This window comes from Lepisma saccharinum, chromosome 2 (genome assembly GCF_977018435.1).
Source record: "Lepisma saccharinum chromosome 2, izLepSacc3.1, whole genome shotgun sequence".
In the NCBI taxonomy this organism is placed as follows: domain Eukaryota; kingdom Metazoa; phylum Arthropoda; class Insecta; order Zygentoma; family Lepismatidae; genus Lepisma; species Lepisma saccharinum.
The window spans coordinates 94,903,806-94,929,697 of NC_139230.1; the positions used below are offsets into that span (position 1 = coordinate 94,903,806).

Below are 25,892 nucleotides of genomic sequence, written 5' to 3' on the forward strand. Positions count from 1 at the left end.
CTGAGCTAGCCCTGGTTTTGCCTTCTCCCCCCCCCCCCACCTCCTTGCTGTTTTACCTGCCTGGAATTGTAGCACTGACAGAGACAATTCCATGCAGGCAAGACAGCAAGAGCAAAAAATTGGGCAAAACCAGGCTGGCTCAGTAGCTCAATTGGTAGAGAAATGGTATGCAAGAGACTTGGGTTCGAGCCTAGTTCAGCCTGCATTTTTCACTGAAATTTCTACACAGTACATCTTATGTATATACCAAACAGTAAGATAACAAATCATTTGTATGACAAAGTCAGATCAATATAACTACAGTCAACTCTCGATTCAACGACCTTTCACAGTTTCCGGGAAAAGGGTCGTTATTTCGAAGGGGTCGTTATTGGAATTTGCACCAATTTTCAGCTTAGAGGGAGCTCAAATGGACACAAAGATGCCTAGGAGATGGTAACACCATTTATCCTGGTAGTTATACAACCTGTTATGCACAGGATGCGTGTTGTGAAAAGGAAAATAGAACATGAAAAAGTTTTCACAAAAGAGAATTTAAAATAATGTTACTGTGTTTCAATTGTGCACAGTCGTTGCTTTCCCAGGAAATTCTTACAATTCTAGTTCATGAGAAACCCCTTTGCACTGAGACCAATGGAAAGGAAAACAATCTCTCGCTTATTGCAAGTGAAACTCAAGAATCTTGACACCAGTCAGACTGGTGCCAGCAAAAGTCGGGAGATAATCGGGCAGAATGAATGTTGCATTTTATATGGGTCTACTGGAGCATTGTTTGTTACAAGATTAACTGGTAAGATTAGATCTCTCGGGAGAAACAACACAACCTCTCTAGGTACCAGACAAAAAAAAATAAAGGCAGGGCTGTAATTTTCGTTCTGGTTCGGATGTGTAAAATACATCGTAAAAAAAAAAAGTCACTTTTCTTTGCTTCAACCAACTTCATTCACCCTTCCCCCTTCCCCATTCAAGGGAGCAGTCCAAACTCCTTCCTTGACTTGCATTGTAATCCAGCGTGAAAAAGGAAACTCGCAACTCGCGTTCTGTTTTCACCCAATGCGTATTCTATGACACGTCATTAAACGTCATTAAACAGCGTGGAAGTCGATAATCATTCGGGTTTGGAATTGAATTTAACTTTAAACTGTATATTTAGTCCCGATTAGCCCATCAGCATAAAATGAACTTAAAACAAGCTTTATGAAACTACGCATTTTCACATATCAAAATGGTAGATCGTTATTTACTCTCGCTCAGCGACCATTCCTATATTGAACACTCTTTTTTTTTCCTCCACATGAATGGTTCTGAAGAAAAGCGGATGCAAATTAAATTTACATTTGTTTATCAGAAGGCGCAGAACATGAAGTTATTTTAACTCTTGTTTTCCTTTCTGGAGATCGAATTTCGTTATCGTCAAATCAAAACAGCTTTGCGAGATTCAAAACAATAACTTTTTCCTTCGCGCTGGATGAGTCATCGCTGTTATCGGCAATCAAGAGCTTTGCACACGCTAGACAAAACACTGGCGCCAGCTGCATCGTAAAAACAAGGAGACCAGCTGGAAGTTCGAGCAACAGGTGGCGGAAGAGAAAAGTCCCAGCATTTTAAAGATAAGGCAACTTTCGAAGACGGAACTTTTAACAGCAGTGTAAAGAAGAAAGAAATGACCCTTGCTTTACATTTTACCATGCAACAGACAATAATACGGGCAATATTTCCTATGCAGACAACAGCATTAAAAAAAATAATAATTAAAAAAACTGAATTCTGCAATTATCAACATTGCCATGCACACCAGTGGCGGAGAATGAGCTGGGGAAAGGGTAGAGGGTCACTTTTTTTTTTACTTGTTCTATGGTTTTTGTTCGTTTTCAAGAATATATCCAGAACTGGTTGCCTCATTTTAGACTTCAAAGGAAAGGAAGACTTTTCCACCGTCGCCTGTAATCAGCCCGCAGCAGCAAAAAAATCGTGGCCGAAACAATCTGCATTCCCCCCCCCCCTTTACGTTTGCTGACAGGAAAAGAGGGAGAAGTCAGTTAGCCAATGGAACACTTTTTTGGCAGATATTACGACATCGACACAATTAGGAAAACGTATGAAGTGGGAAACGGGAGTTATGATGCACGTAAGATCGAAGTAAATTTTTTTGGAAACCTGGATGACAACGCATTAAGCGGGTTGACGATCTTTAGTTCACCTATGTGGTTTTGATTATCTCTGACAGTTTCGCTTTTTTATGAAGTGTTGCAGGGAACAAAGAACACGTTTTGAATGAAAGTGGTTACCGGAAGTTGTCGGCTAAAAGGCCGAGAGTTGCTCACTCACGGGAACCTGCTGAACTGTAGGTCAGAGCTGGACAGATGGGCCAGACTTGCAGTTGCCACGCACCTGTATTTTCGAACATTCCTGCGATCTTATCTCTCAAGGTGGTGTATTTATCGATGAAAGAGCTTGACCTGCCATACACATTGGCAAAGACTGCAAGTCCAGCAGTTATTTCGGGCTGCTCCCTCCCTCCCCCGCAAGTTTTCAGCAGCTCTTAGGACAAGGAAACAAGTCAAGTCGATTTAAAATAACATCCAAGCACATTCGATCTTCTCTTCTCGCGTATCCAAGAGCAAGCGTGGCAAAACAAGCCTGGCGCGTTGAGTAGCGGCAGTCGGGTGCGGGTTAACATTGGTGCATTTCAGGGAGGGGAGGGCAGAGGTCAAGTGCTATTGGATATCACTCAAGCATGGTGTGGTGGTGTCTATTTTTAGTTCAGACCTAATTGTGAGCGGTAGAGCGCTCGTAAAGGGAATGACTGGAGGAAAAACAACGCATTTTCGGCCGATTTCCTTCAATTTTTCAACTTTTTTTTCCCAAATTTTTCTAAATTTTTCACGGTTCCCGGGAAAAGGGTCGTTACTTCGAGAGGGTCGTTATACCCGGGGTCGTAGAATCGAGAGTTGACTGTATTTGGGTAAATTTTAAATCATTGAAATGTCCAAGTATAGGTTCTGACAGGAAAACTAAAATGTGTATGCATTGGAGTCTACCAATTCTAAAAAGTATATTTTAATATTCTTAAATATTCAGTGAACTGGATTTTTCCTTCTGCCTTTGCACTTTGTAATGTTCTGCTTACCTACTAATGGATATGCATGAGGTTCCTGTGGATCTTCGAGGTAAACAAATGCAGATACGTACAAAATTGTCAGGGTTGAAGCTATTGTACCGTGGTTGCAGCATGCTTCAAGGTTTGGTGAAACCTCTGATATTCGACTATGTACAGTCGATTAAAGATTGTCTCTTCATGCTATGAGCTCAAAGTGCATATCATCAATTACAAATGTTCAAACACAAACAACATTCAAAAATGCACTCATTATAATCAAAACCCAAATGTACTAGGTCTACAGTTACTACTTCCTTCACTGATTTACAATCGAAAACACAACAGATCACCTTTTGGTCAAATATCTTTGGGATAATGAGCATAGGCTGAGAGAATTACATTTTAATAATGCTATTTATTTTCATAGTTGGTGTTCGCAGGGTAAATTTAACACAACAATTATATAGAGCACTTCCTTTTAACTAACCATATAAAAATACACACATACACATCATTGCTAAAGTAGTAATTGCGCTAACAGTATTATTCTTAAACACAATCAAAACCTGTTTGATCAATGAACCCTATTTTGTGAAATTAGTGCAGTAAGTTATCAGGTACTATTTTCATCTAATTTAATTACAATACAATTTATTTACTCTACCTTTCGTTTTGTTAAACTTGAATTTTCAACCAGCAAAATTTAAAATTTAATAGCATTAACTGTATTGTCCAAAGGACATCAAAATTTTATTGTTTACTATAAAATACTAATTTTACCCATCTCGACAATTAGATGCTCAAATACCAAAAAAAAGGGGAGGGAGAAATTTTCCCTCACACATATTTATATTCTACCAGATTTTCATAAGTGTGATCTCGTTGCATTCAAATGTTCTAAGTAATTGTGGATCGCCACAATCTCTTATTTAACAACATTCACTTACGCACTCAATTTATGCTTTAACTTTCAATTCATGAAGAAACATTTTCATTCACGCTCAATTAAATTGCTATAATGTACATGCATTTATCAACGTTCGAGGATGTGCTTTTAAGTACTCACACTTTAGATTACTGACTTCTGGAGGACAGGTTGAGTTCGTTCTGCACATTTACATTAATCGCCGTAACAGTTCAAAGCACAAGTAAACTTGCATTTTACAGTTTTGACCTTTTTGCTATTTGACCAGGCAAAAACAGTCAACAGTGACGCAGTTCAAAATCCAACTCTATAATTGCTTGCACGATACATACCTGTTGTAATGCAAATCAACATAGTTGCCAAAAAAAAAAAAAAGATAGTTGCCCAGATCAACACCAAAAGAAGCAAGCTTGTAACACTTGAAACAATCAATTACTGCAAAGAGCAATACATTGACATAATTCTCATGCAAGAACCATACACATCCAAAAACAAAATTCCCTATATATATACCACTCAACGCACACACAATTCAGGACTGCAATCAAACCATGGCAGCAATAATTAACCTAAACAGAAATCTAACAGTCACCAAAATAACACAATTCTGTGACACACACATAAATTGCACTCAAATATCTTCTTAGCATGGTTTTTGGAACCTAATAAATAGCTATTTTCAATTCAGCCATGACATAGACCCATATCTGGAAAAATCGATCTGATCTGCAATGCGTGCAAAAACTACAAGATCATAATCACAGCTGACATGAACTCTACCTCTCCGTGGTGGTACAGCCAAGAAACCAACAGCAAGGGAGTAGCCATGGAGGAATTCATTTCAGAGCACAACTTAGAAGTCGAAAATCAGCCAGATAATCCCCCCACCTACAGGGAAAGGGTGGGCGCCTCAAGCAACATTGATCTAACACTCACGAATGCAAGGGTCTTGGGCGATGTCCAAAACTGGAAAGTTATAGATCTCGCCACAACAAGCAATCACAACTTAACACTATTCGACTTAATCTACAGGCAACATCAGCTTGAACATACTAAACTGGAGAAAAATCGATCAAAAATTCCTAGAAAAACTCATTATCCCTGAACAATTGGACCAACAAAAATCACTCAACACGCTCGCAGAGGAAATCTCTGCAAACATCAGACAAGCAATTCAAAATTCAACACCCAGAAATAACCAAAGGAAAATTAAGAGGAAGCCATGGCCAAATAAACTAACCAACCTTAAGAAACAAATGCAAAAAGCCAGGAAACTATATAAAAAATCCATCATCGCACAATACAGAACTGCCAACCTCCAGATTTACCATGCCGAAAAAAGGCACAAAGAAACCAAGCTACTAAATTATAAGACACAACAATGGAATATCTTCATCTAAAAACATCTGGAAATAAATAAATGGGGCACCCCGTATAAAATTGATGCCGGCAAAATAAAAGAACCGCAAACCATTTCTACCTTAATTAATGATGAGAATGACATGAATATGACAAAGGACTTGGAAGAAACCATCAACTTCCTAATGAAGAATCTCATACCAGAAGACAAACCTGAAAATGACAGCGATGAAAATAAGGATACAAGTAAAAAATTTTCACCAGCCATTTCCAGAATCACCTATATCACCTTTCACTACCCAGAAAGTAGAAAACTAAATAAGCAGCATGAAAAGGAAGTCCTCGGGACCAGACGGAATTCCTGAGGAAGTAATACAAGAAATCACCGCAGTACTTATGCCTTACATTACTCAACTATTTAATGAGTGTCTTATCCAGAAGACATTCCCAGAAATCTGGAAAGAAGCAAACTTAATAATCATCAAGAAACATCCAAATAAAGATGAAACCATGGTCAATTCATACAGACTACTGTAATATGCCTTCTCAACATTTTGGGAAAACTCTTCGAGAAACTTATCCTGGAAAGACTCAAAGAATTTCGCCTGCTCAAGCCCATATCAGGGATACAATTTGGGTTCACGAAAGGTAAATGCACTGACGATTCATTACGCCTGCTATCGTCTACAACACAAAACACTCCAAACAAGTACATGGTGGGAATTATGGTGGACATCGCTGGGGCATTTGACAACTTGTGGTGGCCCAGCCTCTTTCAAACACTCAAAAACATGAACTGCCCAGGTACAGTCTTCCTACTTCTGAAAAGTTATTTCTCTAACATAAAAGTTAGCATCAAATATCCGGATCTACAAATGAGTAAGATTACGTCAAAAGGTTGCCCTCAGGATTCCATTCTGGGACCCGAGCTTTGAAATACTAACTTGGAGCCTGCACTTATCAAACTACAAGACCATCCATTCATAGACCAGATCATAGCTTATGCGGATGACATTATCATGCTCACTTCCGGTAACTCAAGAAGGGAAATAGAAGATAAAGCATCTACTGCAATCAATATGCTATCCGATTGGTGTGATCATGCTAAACTCAAAATAGCTTCAGAAAAGATGCATTATATTATCCTTAAGGGGAAGTTACAAAGAAACCCTCAAATCAAACTCGGAGAAAAAGAAACTTTAAAAATACCTTGGTATTACTCTTAAAAAGAAGATTTTTTTTAACAGACACACAGCCCTGGCAACAACCCAGGCCGAAACAACTATAAACATTCTACCCACATAGAGTTCTGCAAACTACAACCTTCCACTATTACACATAAAAACATATCTCATTACCATATATAATGCTATTATTTCCTATGGCTTGCCCCTGTGGGCCATGGAAACTAGTAAAAACAGATTGAGATCTTCACAATGCAAAGTGGTACTTCACCTCACGGGTGCATTCAGAACAACCTCAACCCTGGCTCTTCTGATAATTGCGGGCCTACAGCCTATTGAAATTGTCATTAAAACTAGAGCATCAAAATATTACTTTAGAAATGGACAAGAGGACGAAATCTATAATCTAATTGGAATATGCCCTGCCACGGTACAAGAAATTCACCACCACTTGTTTAGCATCTGGCAACAGGAATGGACGCAAGCTGCGCAAGGAAGGAGACTTCACAGCTTCCTTCCAAACATGAAAGAGTGACTATCGATGGACCATTTCCACCCCATGAGAGGTCTCATACATTTCCTAACGGGACACGGTCCCTACGGTCAACACCTAAATAAGCACAACCTCAGACAGACTGATAAATGCCTGAAATGAAAAACCGAGAAGGACACACCAGAACATAAAGCCTTCTTTTGCCACACATCGAACAAACAAATCAAAGATTTAAGACAATGGCTACCAAACTTCAACACGTACCAGTTAATAAGAAATCCTGAGCATTTTACATTACTAAACGACTTAACAAACCTGGTGTTGAACGAGGAACTTTCCCTCTTCAAATCCGGCATCACTCACCTCCCCATTCAACCCCTACCTCTGGAATGTAATATACACCCAGAAGATCACAAAGAATCCACCTTTGACAAACTTAACAACAACAACAACAGGACATCCCTCCTTCGGACTAAGATCACCAAGAGGATAATGAATCAGAACCTATCACAGGAACATCAAGAAGGAGACACTAATACACAAGACAGTGATATGGCAGAAAGTAAAAAAGGTTACGCCTCCCCGGAGAAAGGCAAAGGATAGCACTGCAAGGACTCGACCCAGGAACCAACCCAATTTAACCCAGATTTTTATTTTTCGTTTCTTAAACTGTAATCTTACACCCCCTTCTTTATTCTCGTTACTAAACACTCTGCAAACTTCTCTCACTGATTCTTGACAGATTTCTCCATATTTCCACTACCAAACGTACTAAAGTACCCGATACTTCCCAGGAAATCCCTCCCTACTTCTTTCCTTCCTGATGATGTCCCGGGTACCAACCGTCGTACCGATGTTCATCCCAGTCCAACCAATTCTTGCTGGTCTCCCGCAAGTCTCCTTGCATCAAGCACCACTCGTTCTTTCATATCCCTTCGTAGTATTAATACTTACATCTCAAAGCCAATAATACTCTCCTTAAAACACCAAATCAACCAACCAACCAATAATACTCTCACTATCTCAAACATAATATACTAGAACATAGACCCTGCTTAACATTCATAGAATCGTGTTAATGTCTAACCCTCATCTCATTCATCAACACTAATGCACACGACACACAATAAAACTTATCCTAACAAAACATTACCCACCCAATTACACACTTATGTAATTTCGTATCTGTGTTCATAAATAATATTAATGTTAAACACTAACACATATTTACTTCCTACTATTACTAACCTTTATCTTAATCTTCTTACCTTGTAGAATGATGTAAAACCAACTTTGTTCAGGAAAACCGAACAAATTTGGTTCTTCACACTGGGGCATTCATGCCAATGTCACAGTGAATTATTGTAATAAAAAATGGAAAATAAAGATGAATCAAAGAAAAGTGGGGGAATCCGTAAAAAAATTTGCGGAACTGATGCCCTGGGTTAATTTTCAGGTACCAGGGCATAAGCGCATACCTCCGAAAGTAGTTTGACTACTTTTTTTGATCCATCCGTATACATAAAAATAATAATCTTTCTATGTAACCATATCTTGTATACTGTTTAGGAAAATAAAATTCTTGTTCTGTCAAAAAAGTTGCCACATCTCCTTTGCAGAATGGATGGCCGTCAAAATTGTACTCTGTTCAATTACCATATCCCCTTTTCCGGTAATGGTTCTGTACGCATGACGAAGTGATGAAAGCATCGAAGCTACCTCCCAAACTTCTGGCTACCTTTGTGTAGTTCTAGTCGCAGTTTGTGCAAAAATCAGCAACACCGGAAACAGTAGTTATCAGCTTACGACTTGATTGGGAACAGGCTTCTTGGTGATGTAGCATGATCGTACATGAAGGCTATTCTGCGATGATAAATTTAACTTTGCTTCTTTCACAATGATATCTGCTCTAAACACATATCTAGTCCTATCTTCATGTAACAGTAACTTTGACGTTGTGCATATAGTGAGCACAGTTTCCTTCGTCGTAAGTAAAGTCATGTTGCTGCTTTAAGTTCCAGCATTTCATGGATCAAAGACTGCTGCTTGGCGTATCGCGGGAATGCGACCTTTATCGCGGCAGGAATGTGTGTCTTTGCTTATAGTACACTTCACTCTCTTGTCAGTCTTTTGCTCTGGCGAGGAAAGGTAGAAGTACGGTGCTGCCACCTAGTGTTTGCAACATAAAATGTGAGTAAACAAGTGAAGGCGAAGGCGCAAGCCGAAAACAGTTGCAGAATTAAGCAACAAATGTAATTTAATAAAGTTTGTTCCAAAAATTCGCTACAACTTGCAGGGGATTACTCAGAAATTTGCTTTTCTGCTTTAAATGCACCTAGACATTGCAAACTCTTATTCACTTTTTTCATCAACTTCAGCTTGACAATCATTGATTTCAATGTGTTTATGTGCCAAAAGTTGTTTCTAATCAAAATATTTAGTGCTGTTATTGCATTAGTACTTTTTATTTTTGGAGATATTGCTGTCATCCATTCAATGAATTTTTATTATTATTATTATTATTTTTAATTTCAGGTTAATTTGCAAAAAGGTCTTCCAAAAAATGTGGTTAGTGAAACATGTACAGCAGGTGCAGGATCGCTTGTTTTGGAATTTGGAATTTTAAGTCGTCTGCTTGATGATCCTGTCTATGAAGGGTTTGCTCGCCGTGCAAATAAGGCTCTGTGGAATTCTAGAGCTAAAACAACGGGTCTCTTGGGTACGTATCTATGCCTGAAGAATGCTTGTGTGTGTGTGTGATCTGTATACAAATTAATGTTCTTGAAAATGTGATTTCTGATACAGATGGTGTACACTCTTCTTCAACCACATGACTTCCAAGAAATAGTGCCTTTCCTGTGTGTTCCCTAGTGTTATTTGCCCTGCAATATATTGGTCATAGCTGTAGAGCTCATAACATACTGTCCCACAACTTCAATGTAGCACCTACATTGAGTGGTATGACTATAACACATGCACTGTAATTCTACATACAAGATTCACACACAGCTGCCATTCAAACAACCAATAGGATTTCTCAGAAGCCACATTTATTTGTTTACATTGTCGTCATTCTTACATTGGTCAAAAAATAGTGATTCCCCCCCCCATCTCTCTCTCTCTCTCTCACACACACAACCTATTTTACGTGCTTACACCTAACGGAAATATGTGTAAAATTGTGCTACTACAGGCTTGCACATGAAATGATCTCCCATTTTGTTCTTGGATAAAAGCTATATTATATAGAAGCTTTCAACGAAACATATATCCCAAAAAAGGTTATAGTTTGGAAAAATGTACTGCTGCAATACATGCTCAATATGACCACCGTTGTTATTGATAATCTCAGTCAAGCGAACATGAATGTTATCATTACCCTATGGCACATAAGTTCTGTAATTTCACTTCAAGCTTGAACCGTAAGTCTCTCAGTTCCATTAAATCTTGTGGCTTTTTTTGGAAATTTTTTTTGACACCAGCCAAATGAAAGTGTGCCTCGTCAGAAAACCAAATATTGTTCAGTGTTGGCGTTATTACCCTCTGCCCAATGAACGAAGGGCATTCTTGGCTGTTTGTGTTCATTTGTGAGTTTTTGCACCATGGTAATCTTGTACAGATACCTATGGAGATCATTTTAAAGAATCCGTAGAACAGTGTGTCTTGATATCCCTAGTTGTATTGCTGCTTTTCTAGCCGATTTGCCGGGACACTGGATGCCAGCACCATGAATTACACTTAACATTCCCGCGACTCTTTCCAATGACTGCTGCAACTGCTGTTAATAAACATGACATGGTTCCTCACCACAGATGTGAAACAAAATAAAAAAAACAAATGGGGGATCATTTCATGCACCACCCTGTATTTACTTTATTAATACTTTATTTTCTATGCATCCGTGGAAACATACTTCTTTGATGAGAAGTTATCTTACAAACTTCTCTCCATTAGTTTATCTGCAGGATGTTGATGGAAAATTGGTAGGATATTATTTTTATGTGTAATATGTAGGGGCATGCATATTTCGTTTATGGTGAAAATGTGAAGTGTGAAATAACACATTGTAATGTTAATTTTTAATGTTTCTGAAAGGTGTAAGGTGCATTTTCCTACCCTGTCTTGTCACGAAATGATGCAAAATGAACTGGAAAATTCGAAATAGACTCTTAAACACGAAATTTAGAGTTTATTTACAGACACGGCACTTTCTGAAGGTTGAATTATCCTGTGAGTTATGCAATTCATGGAAAATTGATTAATTCATCTGTAATTATTTGAGAAGCAAGAATGTACCCCTTTATACAGGAATAAACTTAATACTCTGGTAACTACATACATGTGCTATTACGAGTACAAGGGTTATGTTTATTTTGTAATAAGTGCAGTTTTAAAATAAAATTTAGAGTTCACAATTTTACAACCAAAATATAGACCACTTTTGATCCGTTTTTTCACTGCTATAACACCAAAATTTAATTTATTTACTGCTTTTGAACCCGAAATTGACTGTTTTTGTACCGAAATTTTGCTTTTTTATTTACCAAAAATATGCCTTGTTTTAGCAGGTAGTTTCAGCATGTAATTAGACATCTTTGAAGTGAACATTTTTTATAACATGCTAATAACTTTGATACTGTTGGATTACAGTAGATTATATAATTATGGGTGCCCACATGTGGAAGGGGGGGGGGGGTAGCAGAGGCACTTGCCCCCTGAGATATCTGAGAAAAGACCATGTAATTCAGGTGGTTATATTTTATAATAGATTACAATGTTTTCTGTGACTTGCTGTAAGTTACAGCAATTACTACAATGTCGAACAAATTAAGGAAAGAATGTTTTCACCACAGGCATTAGAATCATTTTGACTTCTGTAACTAGAGGTGTGCAGGATGAAAATTTTTGTTCAGGACTGGATCGGGAAGAGAAATTTTCAAATCCTGTTGTTTGGGATTGACAAAAATAATTTCCAGACCAGTTTTGGGATGTTGGGATAGGAAACTTACAAAATTTATGGATGCGGTGAAAATCTTGAATTCTACATACTATTCTCTCCCCCCTTCGCAATTTTGGAAAAAAAAACATTGATTTCTACAAATTTTCGACACTTTTAGTGCAAACAATACCAAAAATTAATAATTTTCCAATACAATTCTTTGGAATTTCCTGACTGTTTGGGATCCCGAAAAGTCTGAAATTATTTCTCTAAGTCAGCATCTTAATTTGATAATTCACACGCCATTGTTTTGAATTACTTTTTTTTTTTAATACACTGCCCTTTGCTGTGTAAACATGTAAAAACATCGATCATAGGTGCCATGATGGAGACCAGATTAAGTGGTATCTGTTTGATATCTATGCATCATACAAAAAGTACAAAACGATAAAGAATTGTTCATCACCAGAGTGATAGATGTTTATGGAAAGGAAGCAATGTGAATCCAGGTTTTATGTAAATAGTGTGCTCAAGTCAGAATTTGCAAACAGTGCCAAGGTATTTTCACTCACTTTCAATTTTATAAATACGGAGAAAACTAGTACTCACTTTTATCAGCGAAGCTGTTTTTTCTTCTTTTTCGATTAATTTCAGTGGCCACTGCCACTATCCTCATTGGAACTTGCTGTACCTTTGCTTGGCGTGCATCTTTTTTACATGGTTCTCTGGCTGCCGCTAGGTGCGCTGTTGTTAACTGTGCATCTGGGTTTGTGTCGTCTGCTATTTCTGGGCGATTTGTAAAATAATAATAATAACAACAAGTAAAATACAGTTCAATGACTGAGGGTCAAGTTATGAAATCTTACTTTGCCCCTTCCCTGAAAAAAAAATGGTATTGTTGTAAACTACATACTCTAATGTCCCCATTTTTGCAAATTTTATGGGTAGATAGAAATTTGGAAAAAAATTGCTATACAGGCCTTGTAGCATCCTTGTTAGGTGTAAAAAGGTCTACAGCTACAGCTGAAATTTCTACTGTACAAGACCACAAAGTGACCAACAAAAGAATGGCATGAAGACATTCAAAGGTGAGTCTTGCTTTGGGACACTACCACTGTCTATTCAGAAGCTGTGCCCCAACCATTAAAGACCAATTTGACCACAAGTAGCTGCAGATTGTTGAGTGAGCTAGTGTTCTGCATATATTGGAGACTGATTAAGCTTGGCAAAGTCAGTATGATTGATTGATTGATTTGGTGTTTTAAGTCCACTTTATGCACAGTAAGGCTAATCGGAACTGGACCTACAGTTTAAAGTGGAATCCGAACCACTATGTACCTCCACCGGGTATCAAAACAAAGTCCGTATGAGCTGTTGAATTGTATCCAATGAATTGACTCTTTCAGGCCCAGAGGAGTGTTGGAGGGATCTCCTGCTGTTGGAAAACCCAATGAATCAGTTTCATTGAGCAAATTGTCATGTGTGATGAGAAATAAATATTTTTCATGGGGCATCTTGAGTTGGTTCGTTCCATTTGGCAAGAACATCACATCTCTTGGCTACTTGAGTGAATGGATGAAGCTTTAGCCCAAAAGGCACAGAGAGCACAAATACTGTTATGTGACTCTGGAACCATACTGTAGCTGAATTAATGTTTCTGATATATGTCCTTTCTATTAGCATGGAATATAACCTGATCTACACTGAGCAAAACAAGGCATCATTCTTGACTGATTGAAGTTAGAGTAGTATGCAATTTCACGCTGAAAACAGCTCAGGATGTTTAATCCTTTACTGTAGAATCAGCCAGTGCAGTTGTAGGCAGTTAATGGTTTAATCTGAAATGTATTTTTGCATGAGACAAATTTTGATTTTAAATCATGGAATTTGAAACTTTCTTCTACTACAGAATAAAGGTGGTTACAGACGTAAAATCTTTGGGATTCTAGACACAGTGGAGGGAGTGGGTGGGTGTGGCATGGGTTGGTGACTCATTGAATAGATATGATGTTATTTGCTCTCGATCAGCATAGCAACAGCTTTACGACCTACAACTAAGAAAGTCATTTTTTGAACCTGAATTGTACTGCACATTATATACAAGATATAATTGTTTGTTCTTTTCTCCTTCGAAAACCAAGGTGCACATTATACATACGTAAATACGGTATTTTGGTTGAAGAAACTTTTCAAGAACCTACTGATACATCACACCTCAGTGTATCACAGCACTGAAATCGATTGGTGCTACAAAGTCAGGAGATAATGCTGCAATCGAGAATAAAACAACTTTTTTTCTTGTTCTCTCATGTATTTCATCTAATTATCACACTTTCTCATTGTCAGGTTTAACCTGAAAAACTAGAAAGAAGACATAAAATAAATGTAAATGGAATTGTCAGATATCCAATTGTGTGAAATCAATAAATATTCCCTCTCTTTCATGCATCAACCACTCCAAGTGTGTTTTAATTTGTTGTGTAAAGTCCACTTTATGCACAAAAAGACTAATTGACACTGGACCTACAGTTTAAAGTGGGATGGGAATCACTGTGCCATGTGCCTTCACCTGGTATCAAACCTGGGAACCCTCGATTACAAGGCGACAAGGTTACCACTATGACATCTGAGAGGCCCCCAAGTGTATTTTCTAAAGTGTGTATATCAAAATGTGGGCAGCTAATATCTCAATATATGTGGCAAAATAATTGGTCACATTTTTCAACTTTCATCCAAATTTTTGGATGCTGTTAAGCAGATTTATGAAAATTATAAAATAACAATGTTTGCAGTGTCAATCAAACCAAATAGTATGATTTAAGACAATTTGAACATCAGTCCAAAATGGAATATGTGCTTTTGTGGTTCTTTGATTTTAATTTTTGTTCACAAAATGTTGGCAACTCTTGGACAGATAGTACATCAGCAACTACAGAGAAATTGTGGGAAAACTTCCAAAACCTGGATTCTCTTATCATTGCAATGGACCATTACATGCTCTGCCATCTGTAGGATAGTTTTTGACATCTTAACTGAATTCAGTCTGTTCTTTCTTATCCACTCAACTTCAATGTAATACTTTTGCTTGTGAAAATGCAAATTTTGCATTGTATGACATGACCAATAAACAACATTTTTACAAATGGGTCACTTTACAGGCACCTTCTATTGCACGTTGCCTACAATATTGGAGCTATGTTATACATAATGCAGGAGCTATGTTATACATAATGCAGCCCATCTTATGGTTTTTATTATTGTACCCTCACTGTATATTGCCTTTTTTCTCAACAGATTTGCTTTATTATTCAACAGTCAGTAGTATTCAGTATCACAGAATATCCAAGCAATGCATGAACAGTGGTAAAAATATATTTTAACACATGTTAATGTTTCCATAATGTCATGTTTATCTTAATTTTTATTGCAGGTAATGTAATAGATGTTCAATCAGGGAAGTGGAAAGGAACACTTAGTGGCCTTGGAGCTGGACTGGACTCTTTTTATGAGTATTTGTTAAAAGCTTACATCATGTTTGGTGAAGAGGAAGACTATAAAATGTTTAGTGAATCATATCATGTGATAAAGCAGTATCTGAGAAGGGGGTAAGTTTTTGTATTTAGTATATCCTTGTGTTCCACATATGCATTATGTTTGGGTATTTTAGTCTTCTTACATTTTACATTCATCTGATGATTGGCATCAGACTTTTTCAGTGGCATGTTAATGTGCTTAATAGAATTAGTTTTGTATTGCGTGTAAATTAGGTTTGTTCTAGAAAATACGTGAGATCTCTTAACAAAGATTCTGGGTCTTAGCCTAGGTTTGAGAGTTTCTTTCAAGTGTCCCTTCATCATCTTAGTCAAATCATCATTTTTCTCATTGTTGTTATTGTGGAAGCCTGATTTTATGTTTTCGTATTTTACGTTTTCCCACTTAATACATTCAGAGATCCAGATTCCAGCAAGAGGCCATCTTAAATAATGGGATGTTTATCTCGATTGTACATTTGCCATAACTTTTGTTTCTTGCTTTATACATTTTCCCAAGGTCGGCTGGTGTTATATTTGCCAGAAGGCTGTTCTGTTGGCCACGGATACTCCCGCAGGCGGGCTTTTTATCTAAGAGGAGGGAGGAGATGGCACGGCTGGGTCATGAGGCAGGGAATGTAGGAGGCTTCAATTTGCATTTGTCACATCTCCATTGACGACATTAAGGAAATAAGCAAACTTCCTAGATACCTTTCAGGAGGAACCGATCAAGCCTTCTGTTTACTATTGGAGAACAAGTGCATTGTTGCTATGTAGTTACCTATTGCTGCTTTCTCTAGATGTTGAACATGATTTAAGAATGTGGCTGAGGTTTTCCTGCCCTCTCCTTCACAGAAATGTGTAAGAGAAATTGACAGTTTGCCAGGATCACTATTCACTTCTTTTCCCATGATGTGCAGAAACCTTTGTAGGTGATGTGAAGGAAGGAAAGGGGGGGGAGGGGGGGGAGTTTTGCTTTCTCCTTGTCGAGTAAATTGGAAAAAAAAAAAAGTAATTGCTTCTGAAGAGCTAGCTAACCTTGGTTAGCAATATTGGACAAGAGTTACACACTTCTTTTTCATGGGCACTGTCTGACAGTTGAACACCATGGTGTGGCATTTTGTTGCACAATCAAAAGAAACATTGAAACAAATGTGGGTTTTTATGCAACCTGATTGTTTTTGTTGGGTGTTATGGTAAAACATTTTGTTGGATGAACATTTAGGCTATGTTTATGCATGCAATTTTTGTCAGATATCATCATCTGATTAATGTTGAACTGCAACCAAATATTGAACTGCAATGTCCAATAAAAGTCACATTCATTGCTCTTTTATGAATCCAATGTTTGTTGGATGTCCCTGTGTGGCATTTTTTGTTGTGTAGGGCATTCGTAACATGTGACATCTGACAAGAATCACATGCATGAATGGACTGGTGTACCACTGCAAAAATGCTGCTGGAATTTTATTACTATTTTGGCTCACTTTACCTTATTTAATGTGTTTTCCTTCCCCCAGCATAATTCTGTTTTTTCTCAGGTTAGCATATGTACAGGTTTACAATGACACGGAACTGTTCTTTGAAATCAAGAAGAATATAGCAAGTTGGTATATATATGCAGTGAATAATATCATGACAAAGTGAAATGGAAATCTGCATGAGTAAATGTCAAAATTTTACAATGCATGCTTCCAAACTCAGTTTTCTGCTACACTCACATGGCAAGTTATCCCCCTCTCCCCTGTCCTTGTAATCTTACAAGACATGATTAATCTGCCACTGAGGAAAGCTAATGTCCAATAATAATAAATAGGTAAATATTTTAATATAATAATTACTAGGGCTGAGCATATACCACTTTGAACCAATACTGATGCCGTTACACTCACCGGTTGCCACCGATACTCATATAATTCCAGTTTAAAATAACAAAGGCTAGTTACAGAGTCATACTAACTCATCACATCAAAATCCCAAGTTATTCTCATGTAGATCGGTATGTATATTCATATTTTGCACAGTGCAAATTACTCACTTGTAGTAAACAATAAAATTTCATATAAAATATAAAAAAAAACATTTACTTATGATATGTGAGTATACTTCATTGGTGAAAGCGACGTTTCGGGGGTCTTACCACCCCCTTCCTCAGGCTTCTTCCTAGGCACGTATCAAACCACCATGCCACGTCAAGTTACGTCAAACAAGGAATACGGTAACAAGATTAAATTGGTAAAAAAAAAATTGTTAAAACTTGCCCTTGCCTCGATGCCCTTTTCATCATTCCTTAAAAACCCCCGAAAACATATAAAAGTAAAACTTAAAACTGTTAAACTACACTCTCCTCGGTCTTCTGTGTAGAATGCAGGAAGTTGCCAGAGGCTATTACCCTCCCATGTTGCACCCCTCCCCTTTGCCATTACTTCATTTCCAGCTCGAAATCCCGTGTTTCCTGGGCTGCACGGATTACTCCTGGCGTGACATGAAATCCTATTTTTTTTTCTTAATGATATCCCATCTTTTAAACATATTTATCCAAATTTCATCTACATTCCCATCATCTCTATTCAGTTTCTTAGTTCTTTCCTTGCATATATTAGTGGCCTCATACACGTTTCTATTTATTGGTTTATTTTATCTTCTAATGACCTCCCTCTTCTTAATTTTATGTTGGTTTTCTATGATGTGTTCAGGGTATTTCTTCTCTAATGTCCTTATCATGTTCCTTCCACCTCACCTCCATTCTTCTTCCCGTTTGCTCGATGTATTCTTTATCACAAACACATCTAATTCTATATACTCCCTTCTCTCCCTCCTCCTTTATCTTTTCCATTCCTTCCCTTTTGTATCACTGGTCAACAAATTTTAATTTTTTTTTTTGCGACATGGATGAAAATTCACTTTTCTTTATCAATCCATGATGCTGAACACGAAACTGACAATGAAAATGCCACTCGACTTCTGGTTTAAGAATTATACGAGGTATTGTCGTGAAAAGTCTGGTTTCCCAATGTTGTAACGTAGTGAAATGATGTATGCTTGATGTGCATGTGACTTTTACGTTTGAACTGTATTATGCGAACAATACAAAACGTGGGTACATTTCCATTTGCCTTTTCCAAGTAAATTCATGAATCAAAGTTTTTACATTAATCACAAAACAAATATTTTCTACTATACTACTGTATGGTGTGTTCTTTACTACTTACGTGGGATTAAATCTGCTTCCTCTTTGCTTCCCTCTTGTAGTGAAGTTCAGGATCATCCCTGGTTACTGTCCAGCAATAGTCGGCAAGCTTTCCTCTACTCCATTTCCCTTGGTATCTTTTCTCCATTACAGATATTTGTTGGTGGAAATGCTCACCGTGTTCATCACTTACCTCCACACAACTTTTCGGGAAGAAATTGAGATTAGAGTAGAAAGTGCAATTTAAGGAACATATTGCAACCCATTTTTTGATACAATGAAACCAAATTATTTACAAGTTTTTCATAGTCTTCAGCACATTTGTTTCCCAAGAAATTGTTGGAGACTTCTCTGAAAGAACTCCATGCACCTTTCTCAACATCACTTAGCAGGTGTTGGAAGGTCTCGTCCTGGTGAAGTTGACGAATTTGAGGGCCCACAAAATTCCTTCCTTGATCTTCTGTTCACTGATTTTTGGAAATTTGTTAAGTACATATTTGAATGCCATAGAGTTTCGATCCAACTTTTTGATCAGTCCAAGCTTTATATGAAGTGCAGGAAGTATAGTATTTTCAGATTCAATGAGAGGTTCATTTTGTTTATTCATATTTCCAGTTTCCATACTTTGACGTAATGGCCAATCCTTTTTATTGAAAGAAGAAGCTCTGTCTCTGCTATTCCATTCACACAGGAAACCGCAATATTTGGTATAGCCTTTTTGGAGTCCAGTTAAAATAGCAATGACTTTCAAATCTGCACATATTTTCCATATGTAGTTGTTGTATTTAATTGATTGAAGGAGGAATTTTAGGCTATCATACGAGTCTTTCTTTTACACAGAATAACCAATAGGGATTGACGGCAATTGATTGCTGTTATGAAGCAGTACAGCTTTTAGACTTTATACCTATGCATCTATGAACAACTGCCACTCCTCACAGATGTGCTTAATGCCCATAGCCCCCAATAAACCATTAATAGCACTGCAGTATATCAGATCTCCTTCGGTAGAAAAGTATTCTTCCAAGTTTTTCTGACGGTCTTGTTAAAATGACACCTTCACATTACTAGCTAGAAAATTTCATTGTTGAACTCTGGAGGCTAATAGATCTGGCTTGGCTAACCTTGTGCTGTTCTGTAAGTTTAACATCACCTGCAAAGTCCGGATCTGTAGATGTGGAAGGTTGTGGATCGTACAGTTCGTCTTGTGAGTCTACGGAATAGGATTCAGGGGGTGTTGGAACAGGTAGTTCATTACTATGTGCCACAGGACGAGTAGCAGAACGAATATTTGGAAATACAATTGTCTTCTTTTTAGTTTTAAGTCGTATTGGTGGGACCATAGGCCTACAAAAAAAAATAAACAATCGTCTGTATGATTAGTGGGCTCCAGCCAAATCATGGGAATAGAAAATAGCATCGATGGTCTTCTGTGATTCAACCAGTCCAGCAGATTCGTGTAGCAGGTCTTACAATGGAAATGTGTAGCGCAAGTCTTGTCTTCATCTCTGAATTTGCAGTATTTACCGAAATATAGATTGTAGGCTGTTCTTACAGCAGGGGTAATATTTCTCCGCTGTCCAGAAAACACAATTTGACCACAAACATAACAGAAATTTTTAGCATTGATAATGCATTTACGTGGCATTTTTTACCATCACTCAGAAATTTAATCAAATGCCAACCTTACCAGAAACACATCACGTAATACGTGATTTATCTTCGATAAATGCACACACTCAACCTAGTTTTATAAAGCCACAATCATATCTACAAAAAATGAACACCTCACAAAACAATGAATAAAGAGGTTTTGTGGCTGGTCTTGAACAGTTCCCCCTTTCCTTACAACAAATAAACAAAGATAAGATAAGAAAAACTCAACATTTACTTCTTACAGCTATGCAATACCATATACAATAGGGAACTTCTCCAAATCAACAATGCCCTGTAACACAATTATAATTAGTCAGTTGGGATTTTCAACAACAGTTTCGTATTTAGGGGACCAATATTGACTAGAAATTGTATATATCACTCATGTCGCATTTTGGCTGTTGACCAGTGTATTCTGTGAAATGTTTTTCAATATTGAATGGAGCCCTCATTCCGCATTTAATGTCATATTCCTTTATTGCTTTTTCGATCTTTTCAGAAATCCCTTTAAAATACAGGATCCCCGTAAACCTATATTTCCTTTTCTCTTCCCCTTCTTCATCATCCCCTTCCACTCTTCCCCCTCCTTATGTGTCCCCCTTTCCTCTTTTTCTCAAATTTTGTGGGCTCCCCTTTTTATCCTCCTCATTTCATTCTCCTTATATCCATTCCTCTTTCCTACCCCCATAATCCATTCTTCGTCTTTTATCAGTTCCACCTTACGATTACATAGCCTATTCACCCTAATATAGAAGTTCAAAAATACATTGTTTTTTGTTCTCCTCACGTGCTCAGATTCTTTCCTAATATATAGGTCCCCTGCCAATGCTTTATGGAAAACACCTGTTCTAATTCCCTCTTTGGTATTTATAATTCTGAGGTCCAAAAAGTTAATTTCATAGTTTTTCATTTCCTCTTTCGTAAACTTAATGCGGTCGTCCTGTTCCCCCAAAATTTCAAACATCCTATTTAAACCTTTTACCTCACTATCAGTATGTCATCAACATGTCTTCCGAAGTATTTGACCTCCCCTTTCACTTGTTCTGCATCTACCTTCTCAATGTAATGCAAGAATATGCTGGATACGATCCCGGAGATTGGGTTACCCATGACTAACCCTTCTTTTTGTACGTATATATGTTGCTGTTGAAGCAAAAATAATTGTATCCTGTAACTAGATGAAACCACTTAACGTATTCCCACGCGACTATAACGTCTAAGCCTTTTTCCATCAGCCATCTTTGCAAACAATCTGCCGCTTTATCCCTGGGAATGCTCGGATATAAGTTTACAACGTCAAAACTCATGATTTTATCATCAGTTGTTGTTTCAAATTTCTCTATTTCTTTTTTTACCTCCCATGACTTCCTAACACTATGTTCAGTTTTTTCACCTACTTCTCTGATTTGTTTTACCAATGTTTTAGCTAAATTGTATACCGGGTGCAAATACATCGGAATAATAGGCCTTAAGGGGATTCCTTTTTATGCATTTTAGGAATCCCAAAAGCTATTGGGATGCTTCCTTTTTTGCTACCTTCAATTAATTTATTTTTACAGTCCTTGCTAGGGTGATACTTGTTTCCACTCCTTTCCTAATTTCCCTCTTAATTTTATTAATTGGGTTTTCCTTTACTATTTCAAAATCATTACTACAAAAACAATCTTCCATTTTTCTTTTATATTCGTCCTTACCCATAACCACCATTTTATTCTCCTTATCGGATTGGACCAAAAATACATTATTTTATTTTACCCATTTCTTAGCATTATTTATGTTTCTCTTATATTTCCTGTCCCATTTCTCCCCCCACCCCCATTTCTTTCTTTATTTCCTTTTTCCCTTAAATTCTCTTTCCTAACCTCTTCTACTATATCCTGTATTCTTTGTTTAACTTCTATATTATCATCCTTATCTATTATCTCCTTCTGCCGCAATTATGAATTCCTCTTTCACAATCTGTTTGTTTCCTATGGCAAACTTTTGTCCCTTTTCCATGATCTCTATTAGATCATCCGGAAGTTCAAATTCCATCAAATTTAACACAATATCCTCCCTCCAATTCTTTACTCCCTTTTCCCCCCGTTGTTCCTACTTTCCTGTTCATCCTTTCCTAACTTTGCCAATTTATTTTTAGTTTTCTTTCTGTTGTAATTTTTAGCTGCTTCAACCCATTTAGAATGTCTTTCTTCGATTCTGTTCCATATCACCCCATCCAACAATCTGCTCAGCTCTAGGTGTATTTGCAAACATTCTTTATTGAGTTTATCTACCATCCCAAATGCTACTCTGATGCATTTTCCCAACATTCCCATCTGTAAGTTCCTTTTTTGTTCAGCCCCTCTATTACTCAAAGGTTTATACTCCCACTTTAAAACAATTTGGAATCACACCTCACTTCCTGCATTCTTTAAGAAACCAAATTCTATTGATGGTTTTGTTCAACCTAATCCTTGTTTTTTTTTAAATGATCGCACTTTTTTCCCATATCAGTATGTATATTCATAGGGGGGAGGGGTTCAACGTGGGAGGGGAATAGCCTCTGGCAACTTCCTGCATTCTACAAGTAAGACCAACGGGTACCTACATGAAAGACTGAGGAGAGTGTAGTTTAACAGTTTTAAGTTTTACTTTTATATGTTTCCGGGTGTTTTTAAGGAAGGATGAAAAGGGCATGGAATAATGCATCGAGGCAAGGGCAAGTTTTAACAAAAAAAAATGTTACCATTGTAATCCTGTTACCCTATTCCTTGTTTGACGTAACTTGATGTGGCATGGTGGTTTGATACATGCCTAGGAAGAAGCCTGAGGAAGGGGGTGGTAAGACCCCTGAAACGTCGCTTTCACCAACGAAGCATACTCACATATCATAAGTAAATGTTTTTTTTATATTTTATATGAAATTTTTTTGGTAACACTTTGAAATGTCGTGAGACATTTGGTATTTTTTTTTTGTGATTTTCTCTCTAGAACCAGAGGATGCAAAGATAGAAGTTTTTGAAATGTCGCAAAACTTTTCAAAGTGTTGTAGTTACACCAAAAATGGGTGGATTGTGTCTCTTCTTCAATTTCATGTAAACACTATTCATTCTTTTTGTTTGGGTTGATAGGAGAGGGAGAAAAGTGACAGTTATTAAAATAATGCGCATTTGGTTGGCTCTCTTTATGCCCTGCTCTCCCTTATTCTCAAGTCATTTGCAATAAAAACAAGCCAATGCAGTATCGGCTGATACTATCACATGAAAGGCTTGCACAGAAGGGAAGAAATTGAATCCACAACATCCCCCCCCCCCCAGCCTGCTTTAAAAGTAGATAAAACAAAGTGAATTCCACATTCACAACCTTCATCCGTCTGAAGAACTCCCATCATCTGGTGCTGGACCCTGTGGCCGAGTGGTTAGCACATCGCGCTGCAATGGCAAGGGTCCCGGGTTCGAATCCTGCTTGAGCTTGGTTGTATGTGAATGTCCAGTCATCAATTTCATCACTCATCCCCATCTTTGCAAATTAGCCAAGAGGCACAAAACGCGAAGTGAAATAAACTAAATCAAACAAATCCATCATCTGGTCCAGAAACAGCCCAGCATGATAGTAATCCTGGTTTTAAAAACGTCCACCTTTCTTACCTCAGGAGTGTCATAGCTTTTACCAGGTAGTTACATGCATTTGAGAAGTTTGGGTGCATCTTTGCCTTTACCTATGCCTTGGATCTTGTCAATCATCTGCTTCCCAGGAAGGTGGGAGTTTGTCCAGTATTTCTTGGAAATCTATATGCAGAATTTGTGCTGGCCTTCCAACCTGTCACAAGTAAGGGTAAATGAACCTTTGAAAATTAACAAATGTTGCTCTTGGCTGCGCTTCTGTTGGAAAAATGTCAACCGATACAGTGGAATCTCCATTTTATCTTTTTCAGGGAACCAAGGTGAAAAATCTTAAAATGTGGGAAAATGTAAAACTGAAGAACGTAAAATCGGGGTTCCACTGTACTTGCTGATACCAATACATCTGGCATCAGGGCTTTTCACCAGAATGTTCTGAAATGGGATAACATGGATCCCTGTTTTTCCACTCCATCTCTTAAGCAGAGGGATATTCGGGCAGTATGACTTGAGGTCTTTAGTCCAGGCAAACTAAAGTAATTTTGCCTCAAACCTGGGCAAAATTGCTTCAGACGCTTTTCAAACAATTTCTAGATCAGAAATCATTGCTGAATAACATATCTAAAATCAGACAAAATTGGACCATGGGAAAACCCCCAAAAACTGATTTCAAAATGGCAGACTGGCTATTGTGAATTTCCTCATATTTTATGGTTATTTGTGAATAATTTTTATATTTTGTGTATTATTACTTACATTTTGTGTTTGTTGTTGTGTCAAATTATATTTTGCCTTTTAAGAATGGAAATATCTCAATTGTGCACGATTTGTAAGAAAAAATTGGACCATGGACAAGAGGTAGTTAACATATGATAATCAGGATGACCTGCATTGCATGTAACTTGATAACAGCTGACAGAATCAACTCGTGGACAATTTGCAGTTGCAAACCACACTGTAGATTATTTCCCATCATTGCAGCAATAGGATATCACAATTCCCTCAAGGCTCTGTACCTGTACTTCATATAAATGTTGTTTGTCGTCTGAAAATACAACCGTGCAGAAAATGTTCCTGGGAGGTAAATTTGTGACAAGAAGAAGTGACAGATAACGAGCTGGACTCTGATTGAGTTTTTAGTTTTTGTTTAACTTCACTTTATGCACATGTAGGCTAATTGGAACTGGACTTACAGTTTAAAGTGGGATCCGAACCACTATGTTCCTCCACCGGGTATCAAATCTGGGATCCTGCGTGGGACGTGGATCAGACCTCGTAATAGATCAAACACTAATGCATTCCCTGTAAGTAAGGAAGGACTGACACGAGGAAGTGGGTTTGCAGAAATCTAGAAAGCAACATGGGTGTTTTCCACATGCCTATGTTCCACTTACAACTTAGCAGTGCAATAATATACCAGAGTTTTGTTGAAGAGTGGTGAACAACACAAAGAAATGAGAGAAAGTAGACAAACTGAGGACAGTAATGATATTAACAGAGCAATCGAATGCCTGGAATCCATATCTCCATTCCATTTTCACTTACTGCAGCACTAGTACAGCAGTCACAGCTAATCCAGAGTTATTTTTGATGAATTGCATTACATCAGTACATTCAAAATGATGGAGACAGAGATGTTTAAATATTCTGTCAAAACGTTGACAAAGTGAAAACCATAAGATTTTCTGCTGCTACTGCTGTTGTAAGCCCTGTCCGATGCGATATACAAGTAGATGCAGCACTCTTTCAGAGAATGACGACTTTTGGCACTGGCGGTACCACTGGAAGATATCATGTCTTACGAACTTTGTGCGTATCCTCGTGCATTATTTGAATAACAAAGTATGTTGAAGAGAGTGGACAAGTCTCAGTTAGGTCATGCAATACTCAAATACACCAACAAGTTGATGGAAGAAG

At 37.6% G+C, this 25,892-nt stretch overlaps 1 protein-coding gene across 1 annotated transcript in view; it reads left to right on the forward strand.

Moving 5' to 3' along the window:
• Positions 1-25,892, forward strand: part of LOC145984100 (ER degradation-enhancing alpha-mannosidase-like protein 1) — a 153,308-nt gene that overhangs the window by 58,449 nt on the left and 68,967 nt on the right. The window contains exons 4-5 of the mRNA XM_083117516.1: positions 9,597-9,780; positions 15,431-15,605. Coding sequence (XP_082973642.1) covers positions 9,597-9,780; positions 15,431-15,605 — 359 coding nt within the window. The remainder of the gene's footprint in view (positions 1-9,596; positions 9,781-15,430; positions 15,606-25,892) is intronic.